The sequence below is a fragment of the Branchiostoma floridae genome, chromosome 11 (assembly GCF_000003815.2).
Source record: "Branchiostoma floridae strain S238N-H82 chromosome 11, Bfl_VNyyK, whole genome shotgun sequence".
NCBI lineage: Eukaryota > Metazoa > Chordata > Leptocardii > Amphioxiformes > Branchiostomatidae > Branchiostoma > Branchiostoma floridae.
The window spans coordinates 18,956,568-18,974,876 of record NC_049989.1 but is presented as its reverse complement, the minus strand read 5'-3'; the positions used below and the strand labels follow the sequence as shown (position 1 = coordinate 18,974,876).

The 18,309-nt window shown below is 43.2% G+C and overlaps 2 protein-coding genes across 2 annotated transcripts in view; one reads left to right on the top strand and one right to left on the bottom strand.

The window, feature by feature from the left end:
- LOC118425321 (E1A-binding protein p400-like) overlaps window positions 1-7,476 on the top strand; it is a 54,560-nt gene extending 47,084 nt beyond the window's left edge. Inside the window, exons 51-56 of the mRNA XM_035834128.1 lie at window positions 575-736; window positions 1,508-1,636; window positions 1,991-2,116; window positions 4,745-4,912; window positions 5,736-5,916; window positions 5,996-7,476. Of these exons, the coding sequence (XP_035690021.1) occupies window positions 575-736; window positions 1,508-1,636; window positions 1,991-2,116; window positions 4,745-4,912; window positions 5,736-5,915 (765 nt within the window). The 3' untranslated portion in view covers window position 5,916; window positions 5,996-7,476. The remainder of the gene's footprint in view (window positions 1-574; window positions 737-1,507; window positions 1,637-1,990; window positions 2,117-4,744; window positions 4,913-5,735; window positions 5,917-5,995) is intronic.
- Window positions 7,477-10,121: 2,645 nt separating this feature from the next.
- On the bottom strand, window positions 10,122-13,240 carry LOC118425484. Its single transcript, XM_035834343.1, has 3 exons — window positions 12,675-13,240; window positions 11,629-11,909; window positions 10,122-10,997 (listed from the first exon to the last, which is right to left on the bottom strand). The coding sequence occupies exons 1-2, from the start codon at window positions 13,062-13,064 to the stop codon at window positions 11,670-11,672; spliced, it is 630 nt and encodes a 209-aa protein (XP_035690236.1). The 5' UTR covers window positions 13,065-13,240; the 3' UTR covers window positions 10,122-10,997; window positions 11,629-11,669.
- Between the last annotated feature and the right edge of the window lie 5,069 nt (window positions 13,241-18,309).

Genomic DNA, 18,309 nt, shown 5'->3' with positions numbered 1-18,309 from the left:
TGTGTGTGTCTGTGATCTTGTTTGTCTATGATCTGTGTGTGTGTCTGATCTATGTGTGTATGTTTCTCTGCGAGAGACAGAGAGTGTGTGTGCATGTGTCTTGTGAGTATTTGTTGAAAGTGCTTAAAGACTAAGTTTCTCACATAGCACTGACGCCAATACAGGCATCAGTCCAATTGGTGTGCTGTTTTACTTTGTGCTGATAATAAAACTGGGATTTTGAGACTTCTTCTCTTCTGGTGGGAAGGAGTTGATGTAACCCTGTAACATTTCATGCATTTCTGAAAAAAAATTCAGCCAAAAATTTTCGTTGTGCTTCATTAGGGTAGCGGTCATTCTTGTATGCCTTGCCACATACTTTGGCAAAAAATAAGGTCATTGCAAAGCGATATTGCGCATATTGAACATTTCACATTTTCAAAAGATGTTACTTCAATTTCCTAAAGCTTATAGACAACTCAAAGACTTAAAAATCTTGAATTGTGTACAGTTTAGCTTTACATGACAAGAGTCTTCTCTGCCTGTCACAGTGTGATGATTGATTGATTGATTGATTGATTTGTGTCCCCTATAGGGAGTGCAGGCCACCCCTGTAGCCCAGTTAGCCTTCACCAAGGCCTCGGTGCCAGTGTCGTCCCTCCCTGTGACTGGAGCGGGTGGTGTAACGGTCAGCACTGTCAACGTGGGCGGGGTTAGCGTCAGCCTCACCCAGCCAACCAGGGCCCAGCAGGTAAAGGTACAGCGTGCAACTGTCTTGTATTTTTGATATTCTCAACTCTAATGTCTATCATAACCTGGAAATTCCTTCACAAATCCTGAAGCATTGGTGTGTTCAAGCAGAGATTGCAGGCCAGATCACATCTCGGATGTAAAATTATTGTATTTAACATTAATGATTTTATTCAATGCTCCAGTTTCTTAGTATATCCACATATTACTGTGTGGATCACAAAACCAGCGTACTGCTGCCTAAAACTCACTTTTATTGTAATGTTGCAATTGTAATAAATCAAAATGTACCTTTGCTTAAAGGTAGGTGGTGTTTTGACAGTGTTTAAATTCTCAGTAGAACCAATCCAAGACAATTTTGAGTCAAGTAATGGATTAAAGTTACCATTTTCTGTTTAGATTTTTTTTGCACAAGTCTCTAGTCTAAAGCACTGACGCCAATACAGGCATCAGTCCAGTTGGTGCTCTGTTTTACTTTGTGCTGAAAGTAACACATGGATTTTGAGACTTCTTCTCTTCTGCTGGGAAGGAGTTGATGTAACCCTGTGACACTTCATTCTGCTTGTTCCATTTTGGGGACAAAAAGACTGAAAGCAAAAATTGCAAAGGGTCCATCCCTGTGCGAGTTGATCCAGTGCTCGAAATACCCACTTAAGAATGTTAAACCAAGAGCTGGCCCACATAACAAATCTCATGGCCATTCACTCACTGGTGTGTTACATCTAACGGCAGATGACCAGTTATGCAAAACAAACAAAGTTCCTCTTCCTGTCTTCAGGCGAAGGGCTCCCTCCAGCAACAGCAGACACAGATCCGTAGTCTACAGCTTCAGCAGCAGCTGCTGGCCAGACACAAGCAGCAGCAGCAACAACAGCAGCAGAAGGTGGCCTTCGCTGCTGCAGCACAGGTGGGATTCTGTAGTGTATAACACTGGGTGGGGTTAAAATGATTATACATGTACATGTACAGTGAGAATTCCAACATTTGAAACTACATGTAACTGAAATACATGAAGAGGCTTGGAGTTGGTCAGATTTTCCTAGATCCCATGTCTAAAATTAAGCCTTAAGAAATGGAAAAAGGTTTTGCCATGTGTTACAAGGTTCAGCATCTTGTTAACTCGTTACTGAACCATTTGAGAGACCAAACGCAGGAACTGTTCTCCATAGGACTGTTTAGCCATAGCCAATACTTTAGTGCTGATGTTATTTAGGATTTCATCACTGTAAATACTGAGCCATGTCCTTTGTTGTCCTGTTAGGTGCAGGCCCAAGCTCAGGCTCAAGCCCAACAGCAGCAGGTTCAGGCTAAACTGATGAGTGCACAGCTGGCACAGCAGCAGAAACAGCAACAACAGGCAGCTGCACAGCAGCACCAGCAAGTCAGCGTAAGTAACGTTTGTTTGTTTGTTTGTTTGTTTACTTGGCCTTGTTGATTTGATCATATGGATATTCTCTGGGAACCCTTAAATTGATGCGAGCGAGAGAGCGAGCGAAGAAGAAAAAAGGGTTGGCAAAAAAAGAAAATGCATTTATTATGAAATTTATGTGGTCAGGAAGGTTGAACAAATAACTGAGCATATGTTACACACTATTTTTGTTCTTTTCACATGTTCTTTGATTTTGGCATTCTAGAAGATTAATATCTGTTTTTTTTTTTATATTTTTATGGCATATGTTTGCTCATTTTGCAACTGTTTTATATAATTTAAAGTATGGCTGTAAACTTTTTTTTTTTGGAAATGGACGAAAATTGATGCTCATGCAATGGCATCCATGCAATCTAATAGTAATGTAATCAACATGGCCTTTCTAAAACTCAAAAGGCCAATCTGCCTTTTATATTAACCTTGAAAGACCATCTGTGATGGTGGAAATCCTTTTGAAGCAAAGTTACACTGTAATTTCCAACAACACAAAAACTTGGACTTGCCAACTCTAGGATCATAAGTTGTAGAAACTGTGTTGCACCCGCTGTCTCTGTTGGGCCCTCTGGTTACACTGGCCCCTCTCAGAAAAACAACTCTAACTTCGAGGAGTAACCAAGCTCTCTTAAGATGAAATGTAAGAATTAAGGAATTTGCCCTTTACTCACATGTGAGCGACTATAGGTAAATATCAAGTCCACTTTGTTTTTTTTTCGTGAATCTTCGAGGGGCTTCCTTTTACCTTGCGTCATTACCAGGTAATTGGCACCCCGGGTGGCTGATGTTTCTTGGGCACGTTTGTGGCACTGGAGTTCGTATCAAAGTTTATAGAATAAAGCGTTGTTCCACTTTGATGATTTCAGAGTTTGTAGAATAAAGCATTTATAGGTCAACACATCTGTAGCTCGGCTTTGATTATTCCTGTGTGTCTTAGATTCAGGAAATTTTAACGTCACCTTCAGCACAACATCATTCGTGTTGCGCACGAGATTTCCCTCATGGGGTTCAAGTTGACAAAGTAATTGGATCTAAGGGAATGGCTCACATTTACATGCATCCTCTTTTATTTCATCTGCACTTGTATAGATAGATGTAAAGAAAGGAAATATCTCCTGGGAAGGTGCAGAAGAATAGAAAAGGCCTTGAATATTTCCTTTCAATTGTGAATAGAGCCCTGCCACAAAGCATTGACATCAGACTGCAAAGGGCAGCAGGGAAGAAAAAATGCTCATAAAGGAATCAGTAGGAATTTGACTAGCAATTTTGTCTTTTGATCACATTAAGGTATTATGAATGATGTCATGGTCCTGTGTCCCTTGTTAGTTTCACAGGAGTCTGGAGACAAAGGCACAAATTAGATAGGTATTCAAGTCTTTGCTCCTTTTTCTTCATTGTGTAGGAAAATAGTAGAATTAGATTTGCTTCGACTTTATGTATAATAATTTACCTGTCGTTTAATTTATGACATTGTACGCATGTATCTAGAATTATTGAATTGGTGAGAAAGTGAAGGTTGCCACATAAGGAAAAACAATTTCAGGATGGGGCCATAAGGTTAGAAAGAAGAATTGAAATAGCGACATACAATTTGTGAGCCATTCAGAATTGCATTGAGGAAGGTGACAGACTGTCTTCGGAACATCGGCAAAAATAAAACTGGTGGCGTAAAAAGAGTTTCTTCATTCAGTCATACTGAATGACTGACATTCTTGGGAAGTTTGTTTTTTCAGCTCAGCAGGTACAACTTGTTACTCTTTCATCTCTACTGCAGCTGTGGCGGTATCTCATTTGCATTGACATCATACAAAGTGACATGTCCCACCCAGGGGTCTGTTTTAGAGCAGGGAGACTTGGACAACATTCATCCTGTTATTGCATAAGCTCCGAAAAACATGTTTTTACAGAGTAGGACCTTTGATATTAATAGAACACAGTTCAAGACACCAAGCTTAATACATTAGTAACTTCAAGGGCTCTTAGAAAGTTAAGGCTGAGAAGGGAGAATGCCCCTACTGTTCTGATATATTATGATGTACATGTGCTTGGTGACGGCTAGCTATGCTTCAATCCTGGGTTGACAACTGTGATATTTGTGACTTTCTTATTCTTTCCTGTGTTCCTTTAAGGTTTCAGCCATATAAAGTACATGTACATGTAACTACCCATCAAGCCCCATCTATGCTCCTTAGTTAACAGTGAAAATCAGGAGTTCAACATTGATATTGACATTATTACATTACAGTAATACTGGAAAAGCGCCATTATGCCAGTAGTTGATAGTCTTAATTGTCCTTTATTTAGTGTGGTGGTGTAACAGTGGGGTTTAAGCGCTGCCAAACTGACCACGTCAACAGCTCTTGAGCTTTTGGTGTTGTGGTTTGCACGTTGGATTTGTAATTTGCCGCCCCGGGTTCGATCCCGGCTGTCGGCATGTTTGTTTCTTTCTGTTCTTACTCGCCCCTCTGATTTCTACAGTGGGTTCAAATACAAGCCTGATAAACTAAACTACACCAGCTAGAAACCTGGCTCCTTTTTATCCTGTCAGCCTTCTTTTATAAAAGTTCGAATGGTTGTTTATCTGTCATACAGGTGAAAGTGCAGCCTGCGGCAACAGTGACGGCAGTAGCCCAGCAGCTCGGGTCTCCCGCCACCCTTCAGCTGGCCTCCCCTCCGCAACAGTCTCCCCAGCAACAACAACAACAACAACTTGCTCAGACTGTAACACTCACACAGGCTATACCTACACAACAGGTCCAGGTGTGTAAACACAAACCCACGTATGCACATTTACTTTTTATTTATTTATTTATTTATTCAAAATGCGACGGTACATTACACAGACCTATAGGCAGCACAGCTGATTGCATAGGTCTATATATAACATAACATTACAACCGTTACGGTGCTAGGCAAATTTACAAGAGACGGTATATACATAATGACTTCAGAGAAACGGGAAATAAAATACCACGGAAGCTTGAGAGTGAATAACATTCCACGGGAGGCCTAGGTCAGAGGTCGAAGTTTAGGTAACATTTACTTATAGGTTTGGCAGTTCAGCACACACTGCTAGGGTTGCCCAACTAGCCTGTAGCTATTACAAAGGGCTAGCCCTGCTGATAAAAGCTCAGACAATACAAATGGAATTGAACAAGGACGGGATACACACATTAGATTCCTCAGACATATCTTTTATGTTGTTTGTGGCCTTGAAGGGTTGTGACAATGTGTACAGTGTAAGTTAAGAAAGTATGAGTGGATTGCCTTGAGATTTGCTAGGTGGATCACATTGTAGCTAAGCAAAGAAATTATTAGATTTTAGGAATTCTAGCAGTTTTTCTGGGATGTATTTCACATGTATGTCCAGTCACTCCAGATAGATGATTTGCTGCACTGATATTCTGGAAGTAGTCAAATGATGTGCTGAGTGCTGACGTCATCCGACAACTTCCGAAACATCAGTGCAGCAAATCATCTATCTGAAGAAGGTCGGAGTACTGACAGAAAATTTTATGTCTTTCTTCTGTTGCTTTGGAACAAAGTTTAAACTTTTTCACCTAAACCTCCCTGTTTTCCCTAGGTGAGTCGTGCTGCCACAGTGCAGGGACTGGTAACGCCCGCCCACCCCAGTCTGCAGCAGCCGGGTACTGTCTCACCACAGGACTCCTCCCAGCAGCAACCCGGGGCTGGTCAACAGGGTGCTGCCGGAAACAAGTCCTCTCCTTACACCATGAGGCTCAGAAACCCTCCTAAACACTGAGGAATACTCCTGGTCTCTATAGACAGCAATGAGCCCCCTATCCCCACGACAAGACTCAGAAACCCTCCTAAAACGCTGAGGAATACTGCTGGTCTCTATGGATAGCTGTGAAACCATGTACCGCCAGCCCACATTCTCCCTACAGGAAGTCTTCTCCTTACAACATGCGTCTCAAAAACCCTCCTAAACACTAAGGATGATGAAGAAACTCTCCTGGTCTCTATGGACAGCAGTGAGCCCCCCTATCCCCACGACAAGACTCAGAAACCCTCCTAAACGCTGTGGAATACTGCTGGTCTCTGAGGATAGCTGTGAGCCCCCTATCCCCACAACAAGTCCTCTACTTACACCATGAGACTTGGAAACCCTCCTAAATGCTGAGGAATACTGCTCCTGATCTCTATGTAAAGCTGTGTTGCACCCTATCCCTACAAGTCTCCTTACACCACGAGACTCAGAAACTCTTCCCAACACTTCAGGATGACTAAGGAACTCCCCTTTGTGTCCCCCTATAACAAGTTTTCAATTTACCGTGGAGACCATAGGAACGTCATGTGAAGATCTCAGAAATCATTAGCATGTGTGTTTGCAATCAAGGATGAATGCAGGATAGTTTTTCATTTTTCCAGTGTTGTACAAATCTTGTCATGTTGGGAAAGTGTACCAGTTGTAGTGTACCTACATAAAGTAAAAATTCCATATGCTAAACCTACAGCACCTTATTTGGTTCTGTGGAATCCCTGCGGCCTTGCTTTCAACCAAATTCTTGAAAGGCTTTTGCTTTGCATCGTCATATGGTTCATGTGTTAATTTGTGCTGCTACTAATGCATTTTGTGTCTGCTGATTTTGTCTTTTGTATCTCTCCAAAAGTATTTTCAATTATCTAAATAGAGTGAATAGTCTGTGTCATCAGAGATGAGTGTAAGATAGTATTGATACATGTACAGAGTTTTTCCGACCTTGTGGAGGTGCTATTATGTTTGCCAATAGAGCAGAGTCTACCAACATAGTAAAAAGCTATCTCAGCTGTAGTAACCTTAAGTATGTGGAAGAAAAAGCTTTAAGGACAGATGATGAAACTTCAACCTGGTTTTGTTTGTTTAAGAGTCTTTGTGTAAATACATGTTCTACAATTTCTGTTCTGTTGTATTAGTGTGCTGTTCTAGTTGTTATTAAAGATTGTTCCTGACCTTTTGTTTACATATGATATGTACACACTTGAATTAGTACTTTAAGGACTTGTTTAAGACACCTTTATGACTTGACGTCTCATGTAAAAAGTAATGACACTTGAGGACTTGATCTTTGTAAATGCTTCCTCCTTGATAAGTCAGTAAACTCCTTCTCTTTTGTTCAGTCCTTGTAAATATCTTAAGACGGCTGATAAGAAACTGGACCACACATCTCAGCTTTCTCCAGTGTTATTAAATTGTGTGGAGTAAGAAAGAATGATGGTGCGGGAATTTGTGAGGTTCCCACAACTGTGTAAATAAATACATGTACCCGTGTGTACCTTTTGTTCGACGGAATAAATATGACTTCAAGAGACTTTGTACTACTGAAGGACTGTGTCTGATGTTTTAGTTGTGTTTTGGTGTTTGGAAGGCTGTATCTCCTGCTGTAGGATCTAGAGGTGAGATATGATGCACCTGGATAAGAGATCGGGAGTTCCATTCCCACTCTGCGTTCTGGAGTATCGAACTGTCCTCTTGACAGATCACAAAGAACAAAATGTGAAAATATGCATGTACTACCAATGGCTGTGTTCCCTTCCAGGGACTGTGAACGCCACAATTTGATCTGCATGCAGACCCTACATTGGGATAAGATAGAATCATATGTTAGCCAAAGGAGTGTAGCCAGCCAGGAGTATGTATTTCCCACTGAATGTTTTGATAGACTGAGCTTCGAACTCGTGTCCTTGTGTTTCAAAGTGAGAAACAATAGCCCATGCTTACCATATTTCATTATGTTGGTATAAACTCTTAAGGAAGGTGTCTGATAGACACAGAAGCGTAAGCAAAGTTCCATGTAAGTACATCCAGGTTGTGTACAAGAATTCTCATATATCCTATAGCCCATGCTGTTTACTACAATGCACAGGACGTTCGCTGGTAAGACTTCAGTATTTAGCATAACAGCTGCTTACAAATAGAGGCATATACAATTTCCTTGATAGGATTTAGATTCCTTAAAACGTTATAAGCACTTTCCTTCGATTCTGCTTTGACATTTTCACACGAGCTTTACAGCTATTGTTACCTCCTATGTTCAGTCATCCCGCATCAAATGTTGAATTTTTGGCAAAACGAGGCAGAGTATCTGTACGAAAGCCTTCTATGCCCACCGGATTGTGTCTTTCAGGAGAGGATTCACGCCATGTTAACCTCGTGTAGTTCACAGGTGAAGTCACACAGCACCGAATTGTGTTCATGTGGACCCCTCTCCACAACACTAAGAGATTTGACAGAATTTCACACAAAATGCTTTTCCTTTTTGTGTTTTGAATCTTATCTACATTTGCATCGTGGTCCAATTATGAAATCATGGGTCATCTAAGTCCAGTTTTAAAGTCGCTGTGCGTCATCTCCAAGCAGATACTGCGGTGGCATAAGATCAAAGTATCAAAATCCAGCATAGGTTGTTTATCCGGCCTAAGAGTCCATTTTTGGGCATCGAACAGCTTTTGATACTATCTTATGTCTACGTAGGCTCAGCTTGGAGGGATGTACGGTCGCTCAGATATCGCCTTGTAGGTGGGTTCACACGTGCGTACATGTACAAGTGCGTATGATATGATATGGAAGTCTTAGACTAGTCTCTACCAGGCTCCATAGGCCAGTGGGAAAATAGTAGAAATTGGACAAATATAGGCAGATAACATGCCATACAAATTAGCTGGCTGAGGAGCATGGTTTGCAACCAGCTAACTCCGCTGGCATGTTATCTGGCTATAGTTGTCCAATTTCTATTATTTTCTCGGCGACCTGTGGAGCCTGGTACGGGCTGTCAAAACTTTTCATACGGACATCATACGGACTTGAATATTCACGCACGTGTGAACCCACTTTGTAGAAAAAACGGGCGTACTTCTGGAGTTAGCGTGTTGAAGGCCAAACAAGACGTCAGATGTAATTCCCTCGTTTGTACCCAGAAGTACTTTTATGTTCAAATTCCCCGAGCAGAACACAATAAGTACAGTTGTAAATTCCTTTGGGTATATTACCAGGGGTACGTGTATGCTCCAATTTCTTTTAAGTAAGCACCTACGTGTAGGAACCTCTAAGCCTTGCAAACGTACATGTATGTGCAATATCGCTACCAAGGCACGAACCACTCACTCACCCACAGCCCGTAACCACAGTGGTTGTAGGGGCTCCACGACATCCATCAGCAGCTTTGCCCATCTCTTTCTGTCCTCTGCCCCTCTGATCAGTCGTTCAGTGCTTAGGCCAGTCCAGAACTTTATGTTGTCTAGCCACGTCTTCCTTGGCCTACCTCGTTTCCTCTCTCCTGCTACTGTGCCTTGTAGTATGGCACGAACCGTTTATTTTTAAATCTCCTAGTAGAGATATTTGAGTGGAATATTGCCACGTTTTCTGGCAGTATGCCTGCATGGGTTCGACGTACGTACGTGCAGTTACATGTAAGTACGAAGCGTCTAGTGGCTAGGCTGTTTGGTTACTGTCATCCAGAGACAAGAAACAGCTATAGAGTGGATGGAGAAAGTTTGCGCAATTGTTGCCCTACTGAGACAGTGAGAGTTGGCTTGGCAAGAATCTTAGCACTTAACGACAAATCTTAGAGTGAGACGGTCACAATAGGCTGTTTGGAGAGTACTAGTACTATTCATCCAGCAACCAACGCGGGCTGGTAGACACAAGGAATAGCTAGCTATAGAGTGGATGGAGAAAGCTTGCTGTCCAACTATTGCCACGTTTTCTGGCAGAATGCCTGGGTTCGACGTACGTACGTGCAGTTACATGTAAGTACTAGCGTCTGGTGGCTAGGCTGTTTGGAGAGTACTATTCATCCAGCAACCCACGCGGGCTGGTAGAGACAATGAATAGCTAGCTATAGAGTGGATCGAGAAAGCTTGCAGCCCAACTGAGAGTTGGCTTGGCAAGAATCTTACCACGTAACGACACACCATAAAGTGAGACGGTCACAATAGTATGTTTGCAAGTTAGTTTATTCTTCTTGGGCCTACAAAATCCACTTTTCATTAACTACAAGCAGTTCTTTCACGTCTAGAAACAGTTTACATGTGATTTTATATTAATAGTCCTGCCACAAATCCATGTAGCAAGAATGTGACAAACGACAGGCTGCCATATTTTTGGCGGGAAGGAACCGGCTCCCTCCTGACAAGCCTTTACGGAGTGACGTTCTCAAATGTCGCAATTACTCGCTATTACGTCACGCACGTCGGAACGTCGCTGACACGCTTTCCAACGTCGGGACGTCCCGTGGCGTTCACGTCAAAACAGTATTACAGCGGCTTTCGTCAACGTAATTTTAATCATTCTGGTAATTCACGTTGAGCGGAAACCCGGGAAGTCTTGCACGAGGTAGACAGGGAATGGATTGTTGCACTATTTCAATTTGACAAGTTGGATAGACTCTACCTTAACAGATTGGCGAAGCGAATTCCAAAGGAATGACACGAGCAAGTTTAACAATGTATCGTAGCTTGTGCAATTTGAGAGAGGAGTCAACATTCGCCAACATATACTCTGAGTGATGGTGGCATGGAAGGATGTGACCAATTTTTTTAGGTACAGAAATTGTAAAAAGAACCCATGATCATATTCTAAGGCGTTTTTCTACCTATTACCAGTTAAAGACAGTTCTTTGGCATAATGCAATGAGCGTGAGCGAACAAAACAAGGACGTTCTGCCCGCAGAGTGAGTTCCTTTTTTGTTCTTATCTCTGTTCTTCAGTGAAATCGTAGATACGGAGATTAATTCGCTACGATCTGCAGTCTATTCCTTAAGATTTTCTAGTGAAAGTCCTGAGCCTTGAGCTTGTCCTGAGAACGTCAGTCGTCTCTTCTTCGGCTCAGCTACTGCTGCTGTATCTGTAAGAGTGGAGATGTTTTTGTTTTTGTTAGAAGCAGAACGTGCCAACATAAGACTCATTAGAACTTTAAATGATGTAAACTGTATATACTTTGTCTGACCATGCCTTTTCCCTCATGAACTCAGTGAAAAGCGGCCTGCAGGCCGATTTGAGCCGATTTCATGAATAAACAAGGTGTTGCCACTGCGGAGTAAGTTTTCTGTGCTGCTAAATTTCTACGCAGAACAAGAGCGTTTTCAGTACCATGGACAGACATCGTCTGTCGTGTCCCATGGTTATACTCCTACTATACTTAATGGGGACAACGAGTTCTGATCTATGATTTTTTTTTTTCTTTTACTCGAAGAAATTGAAATATCAAATCATCATCATCATATCTTATCGCTTCAACTATCAAATGATACAAAGGAATTGACAAAGACAAAGTGACGGCGGGCTCATGTTATGCACAACTTATATTCTCGCCGCCACAGAAAATTATAGAAAATTAAGAATTCGTTAAGACTATCAAGACACTTACAAATTAAATGACAAATACATATAGTTTGAACATGAATTCGAATTCCACCACCAGAAGAAAAGAAATCAAAATCATGATCTACGTTTGTTGTAGGAAAAGCAAAAACTACCTCTGCATTCCCACTGATGGCCACCATGGTGCCAGTTGTCTTCAGTAGTAGCCGCGGGCCTCGAAAGAGCCCGTTTCTTCCTCTGCGTCCTTCCACCAGGGCCTGCTGCCCCCTTCCTGTTCGGTCTCGGCGCCCTGTCCGTAGTCGGTTCCCGGCTCGGCGTCATGAGGCTCGCCCCGGGTCCGCCTGGATGGCCGGAACTGCCCGAAAACGTTGTTCATGGAGAGGGAGGGGATAAAGTAGCGGTACCAGCGGCGGGTGGCTCGGTCGTACACCCGGACCTGAGATGGACGAGGGGTGCTGTGGTTAGAGTCTCCAAGCAGATCTTACTATAGCTGGCATATGAGGAGTATACACTGGGCATTGAACAGCTTTTGATACTATATAAGTTATGCCACCGTAGGATCAGCTATCACCTTAAGCTTAGCTTGCAGAAGAATGGGGGCCGTATTGAAATGGCCTAGGAGTATGTATGAAAAGCGCTACTCCTAGGCCGGATAAACTCCTATGCCGGCTTTTGATACAATCTTATGCTACGGTAGGATCTGCTTGGGGGATTACTGTGGTTAGGGCAGTTGGTGAAAGATTAAGGTAGTCCTATAGCCTTTAAGAGGCTGTAGCCATAGAAATGTGTAGGGGTCCGATCCGGTGAGTGGATTAAACTTCACAGTGCGGTTTTACGAACTAGTTTTTTTTTTTGTGCTTTGCTTTGGGACAGATGAGGGCAATGAGGCACAGCATTCAAGTTAGGAACTTATATTAACAGTGCCACATACACAGTACAGACGGAAGGTAGTGGTTGTCTTTTACCCTCCAGACCGAATTCGAAGTCAGGAACCAATCTGGGTGGAGTGAGGAATTGAAGGTTGTGTTAAGTGCCTTTCCCAAGGGCACAGCGCCGGAGGGCACAGCGGGCATCGAACTCGGGACCTCTAGATTTCGATCCAACCACTCTACCAGCTACTCCACAAACGACGCCGTGAGTTGTTTTTACAGCCTAAAGACGTTTTACTGGTTATGCGAAACAAACATAAACAAAAACCTACCACTCGTCCTCGCCGCCCCCTCTCCCCTCTCTTGCCGCGCAGGGCGCTGAGTAGGTCGTCGCTGAGGAGCTGGATCGGTAGACGATGGCTCGGCCCCGCCATCGTACGGTCGGACGGCATCAACGGGACCACGTAGTAGGGGCCGTCCCCGAGGACTTCTTCCTGTAGCCCGGCCACATGGACGGGCAGCGTGCTGGCATCTTCGTCCGGAAAGCCTACAGGCGCCCGCAGTAATCGAAGTGTCGGCCCCTTCTCTTGCTCACCATGCCCTTCGTTCCCTACCATGACTTGATTTGACTCTGCTGCGAGCAGCTGAGGGACCAAACCCAGGTTTACACCCATAACTGTCACCAGAAGGGCGCACAGAGTGGAGAGCGCGACGCGTGCCATGGTCAGATTGTGAGAACTTGTCGTCCACTATGCCGGCATACATATATGCAACAGTTTTCGCGTGGGTAGGAGGAACTGGTGACGACTATAAATGAATCCCATGACGTCCTACGTATGAAATTATTGGCGATTACTTTGTCGAAACAATTACCTCCAACTTCTAGATATGTTTGACACGTGACGCAGGCCCTTTTTGTTTATTTCAATGACGGCCGCGGTATTCATGTATACACGTATACGTATGTTTATGAGTGACCTACAGTATGAGTGACCCATGGTAGAAATACTAGAAAACAGTCTTCCTCTTGTAAGGTGTGTTGGCAGTTCAACTTGTCACACAGACGCCAGTGCATGGTCATTAACTATTGTTGTCACATTCTCTTTTCCTCATTGATAAGAAATAGTTTGAGTATATTAAGACACTGTGGATTTCCGTCACAGGCCAAGCCCCATATTGTGGAGTCATTTTTGCACCATGTCTGAATTTTCTTTAAACAGATGATTTCACACAAATATATGACCGGAAATGAAGTAGCACCATATGGCACATCAAGCCTTGCCCATGTGCATGAAAAAATACATTAAAGATCTCAATATCTCTATATCAGTAGATTGATAAATTGATTGTAACACTCTCATTCGCCATAAAAGAAGATTTTGTACATTTGTCCATTTTCACCCTCAGTGGATATGTTCTGATTGCTCATTCAAGGCCACAAATTGGCCAGTTCACTGTTGCAGCATCTCTCTAAGTCGGAAACATCAAGCTTAGGCAATCTCGACTAAACTTACAGGCGAAGCAGATCCTACAATAGCATAAGATAGTACCAAACTAACCAAGGCGTGTTGTCAGCCATTTGCCCTGGTAGCAAAACACAATCCTAAGCCCGGTAGCAAAACACACTCCTAAGCCAGCTTCACTCCTCTGCCACCTCTTGATACTATCTTATGCTACCGTAGGATCTGCTTTGAGATTAGCTATTAATTAGACTAAACTTACATGTGCAATAGAGGCTACGTACAAAGGCTCTGCTCGAAGAAGTCCCTACCTCATTCAGAATTTAATGGGGAAGCCCCCGACAGCGATCGCCAGAATTTGTGTGACATCCAAAGGACTCAATTCAGTCCTCACTACACATGTACTACTAGTGGATGACTAAAGGAAATAACAAGCAACGCTAACGAGCAAATCCGCACCAGAAGAAAGCGGCGGCGCCGGGATTCAATCGCCTGACCCTTTGGCCCGGAAGAAGGATGCCACGGTCCACTACTCGTTAAAGCCCGAGTCTCACAGTTGATGGGGATAAAAGCCAGGAGATGGGGTGGCTGCCCCTCGATACTAATGATTCCTTAGGTGACATGTTTCACTTATAGCTGACTCGAGAGGCGTAACATCGCAGAAAAGGTCTTCCTGTGTGACGTAAGGTGTGCGCCACTTCTGATCACATAAACGACGAAACCGGCGCGATAGTGGCGATAGGCCGTTACGGTTCAGCGTTTTTTGAAATCTGGTTTGATTTTTATTGGCTAATATATAAGCTACGCAAGCGCAGCCGGCTAGGTTATGAATGACGTACGTGGTATAAGTTTGGCCTTGTTATCGATCAAGAAGAACAAAATCTATCTAGTTGAACATTGAGGCAATTCGATGCCTGACAATGAACAAGGGCACGTGTCCTTGCTCCCATCACATCTCGTGCGGTCGCACGCGTCGTGCGATTGTTATTTTTCCTCAGTTTATCACAATGGAATGGTTCGGTTTGTCTGTTTGCTTGTCTGTCTGTCTTTGTGTTTCTTTGTCTCTCTCTTTCAGTTCTCTCTTTATGTAAATCTGTTTCTGTCTGTCTCTCCTTGTTTCTCTCTCCTTATCTATCTGCCTGTATCTATGTGCCTGTATCTCTCTTTCTCCCTTTCTCTGTCTCTCACCACACTTGCTGTCATTCCTATCTTTCTTTCTCTCTATATGTCTCCCTCTCTCTCTCTTTCTTTCTCTGTCTTTCTAAATCTTATTTCTGTAGCCTTTATAACATGACAATATATGACTACCCACTCAGTGCACCCGTTATTCATCACTAAGAACTTTGCACTTTCAAGGGTGACAGACTCGTATGAAACTCTGATTTGACTTCAATCAGACTTGAATCACAGGAAACCCTGGGCATGTAGTCCCATAGTTAATAATAATTCCGTCAGCACGTCGTTGTGAAAGCCTGTGGGAATGCACCTTTATGTCGTTGCTTTCATGTTGCGCGCCCCTGAAATTACTCTCACGTACGTTCACACACAGAGGGCGCTCATATTAACATGGGAAAGACACTAGTTGGGGGAGAGAGGGGTCCCAGGCCGGTGTGGGTGGATCAAAACTGTTCCGGAGTAGGGACTTTTCCGAGCCGCCTTTTTCCTGCTTCTGCTATATATTCATTCTGTGAACAAGGTCAACGAACTCCGAAAATTTTGAGGGGTAGGTTCGTTCTTGGATCAGAGGACTTCATTCAAGATAAAGACGATAAAATCACTCGGGATTCCCTTTGTGTTGGGTTTCGCGCGACTCATGGCATCTGCATGTCTTTTAATATAGAAAATGCCAACACTTTACATCCAACACTGGGATGAACGAACACTGCAGGGATCCACCCCTCAAAATTTTCAAGAGTTCGTTGACCTTGTTCACAGAATGAATGACCCTTCTATTTCCAGCAGTGACGTCTAGAACATACCACTTTTTCAGGAGTGGTTCACAAGTATCAGGAAGTCTATGACACCCCCCCCCCCCCCCCCGGGCCAAATGGTCATTCAGTCTGTGAACGAGGCCGACGGAGTTCGCCCGACAGTTTAGAGAGGTGAAGTCCCTAACGTATTAATTTCAGTGCTGGATGTAAAATGTTAGCATTTTTCTATAATGAATTCTACCAAAAACAGAATAACTTTCATGTCTGTGTTGGAGCGGTCGTAGTCTCTAAAGGAGAGGAATGCCTTGAGAATACTGAATAAACCCATCGCCCATTTCAAAGAGTTACAGTTAATAACAAAATGTTCTTTTTCTATTAACACCGATAATGATAGTATCATTCAATGATTACAGGCACCAATTTAAAGATACACCGTCCCCATGTTATTGGAGATCAAAAACCCACGATCATACTTACAGCCATACGGTAAGTAACTTAAATGTTGATTATTCCGACACCATAGTGAACACGACAGCTTGTAGAAAACTGGATATCGCCGCTCGCTAAAAAGCAGTGATAAGATCCCAACAGTGCCAATTCATCGTGATTGCATACAATCGGTAGATAATATAACATTTGCTTTGTTTGCTCCTCCAAAGACTTTTTTGCAAGCCGCGGTGCCAGGCTCAAATTAGCAACAAATAGTATGTTCACTGTGACATCATCAAAGTAACATATTTTTAATTCAATTACCTGGGTGGGCGTACGCGCGTATGATGCTCAATGATTTGAGACGGGTGAATATATATAATGTCTATGAACTTTGAATAATGCTATCATTATTGGATATTATCAGAAATATGTTGCACTTTGATGCCTTCATGAAAACATGCCCTCAAGGTCGTTTTTTTTTAATTGGCCTTGCGTTTCAAGCCCCGCCCCACCACCGGGTTCCATGCTGGCCAGCACTAGCCTCTACCAGGCTCCACAGGTCGTGGAAAAATAGTAAAAATTGGACAAATATAGACGGATAACATGCCATACAGAAGCCAAAGGAGTTAGATGGCCGAGGAGTACAGTTTGTGACCTAAGGCCCAGGCTGGCCAAATGTTGGGATTAATAATGATAGGGATTAATTTGCCTACAAGTGTTAAACTTGGCCAAATTCTTCGGCCAGGTGGGAGTCTGGTAGACACTAGATCAGTACGTCTTCAACAGACCTGGTGACCTGGCCACTTTCGCCCAAAGCTCGGCCGGGCGGTGTCTCTCCCCGAATACTCTGCTCTTCGGTTTTACAACCCACCACCACCCTTCTCACCACCAATTTCAATAGCTAGATTTGTCGGCTGGCTGTAGCAGGAGGCAGAAGGGCCTGCAGACAACTCTCCATCTTCCTGTCTACCTTGCCCCCCCCCCCCCCCCAAAACTACCAGGAGGTCAAGGTACAAGGTAGTTGGGTAACAAACAAGATCCAGCAACAGCTATTATGTTTTTATAGACTTAGCCCTTGTTGTTAACTAAGTTGGTGACAAGTTTAGGTAAATGATGGACAAGTTACCCGATACAAACAAAAATGATGGGAGTTTGTCTTATGAATTTACACGCACCCCAAACCAAACAAAATCTCAACTGCCTTATTGCTTGAAGGTGTCCCCGGCCCCATCAGGGATTTGATTTCCTTTACCTCAGTAAAGTTGGTGCCAGTTCTTGTCAAAGTTGTCAATGAAATTGGTCTTTGGCGTCCCTCGACGCATTTTCCTTCTCTTTTCTAGGTTCCCTGGAGACTAATTTTAGTCACGAAATTTCTTCTCTTTGGTTTGAAAAACAATCCTTTGGATTAACGTTGACATTCTATGACGCTAGTATACGTTTTTCGATATTATTTTTGCAATCTACGGCATACATTTGCTCATTTTTCAGCCGCTTTGTGTGATTTACAATGCGGTTTAAATTTTTTTTTTTTTGGAAGCGGGCGAAAATCAACCAACCAACCAATCAATCAATCTTTTTTGCACAACAACTGCATTGGTGAGCGCGTGGATCAAATCAGCATGGATATAATCAAATCAAAGCAACACGGCGTGTTGTGACCCACTCCAAATACCTGTCCCTCGCGATCGGTCTCCAAGGTAGTGGCCCACTCACCAGCTAACGTTCCTGTATTATATAAACGCTACCCTGCGTGCTCTTCTCTACTGAAAACTGCAGAGATGTGATGATGACAAAATGTCATAATGAAGGGTTAATGACCCGCCCCGCGGTGTATATGGTGTCATAACGCCTGGTCCTTTGCTATAACCACCGAATAAACCACCGAGGGAGCGAAGCGAACACGTTGGTTTTATGAGGTTCCCAGAAGAGCTATAAATAATGTCAGGGTGTCTGATGCAACGAGCTGCCAATTTCCTCCTCATTGTCTTTACGTTATATAATCCATCCATCTCACTTATACTTTTGTAAATCAATAGAAGGAATTGTGCGTTCGTTGCGGTCAGATCGTATTTCCTAACATTACCCCAGGCGTTGATAATCCTACCTGCGGTGCTACGTGTTGTTAGCCTCTACCAGGCTTCGTG

Coding starts and splice junctions, on each gene's coding strand:
- LOC118425484 (XM_035834343.1), bottom strand. CDS start 13,064: ATGGCACGCGTCGCGCTCTCCACTCTGTGCGCCCTTCTGGTGACAGTT. Junction 11,910..12,674: donor GGGGGCGGCGAGGACGAGTG/GTAGGTTTTTGT, acceptor CGTCCATCTCAG/GTCCGGGTGTACGACCGAGC.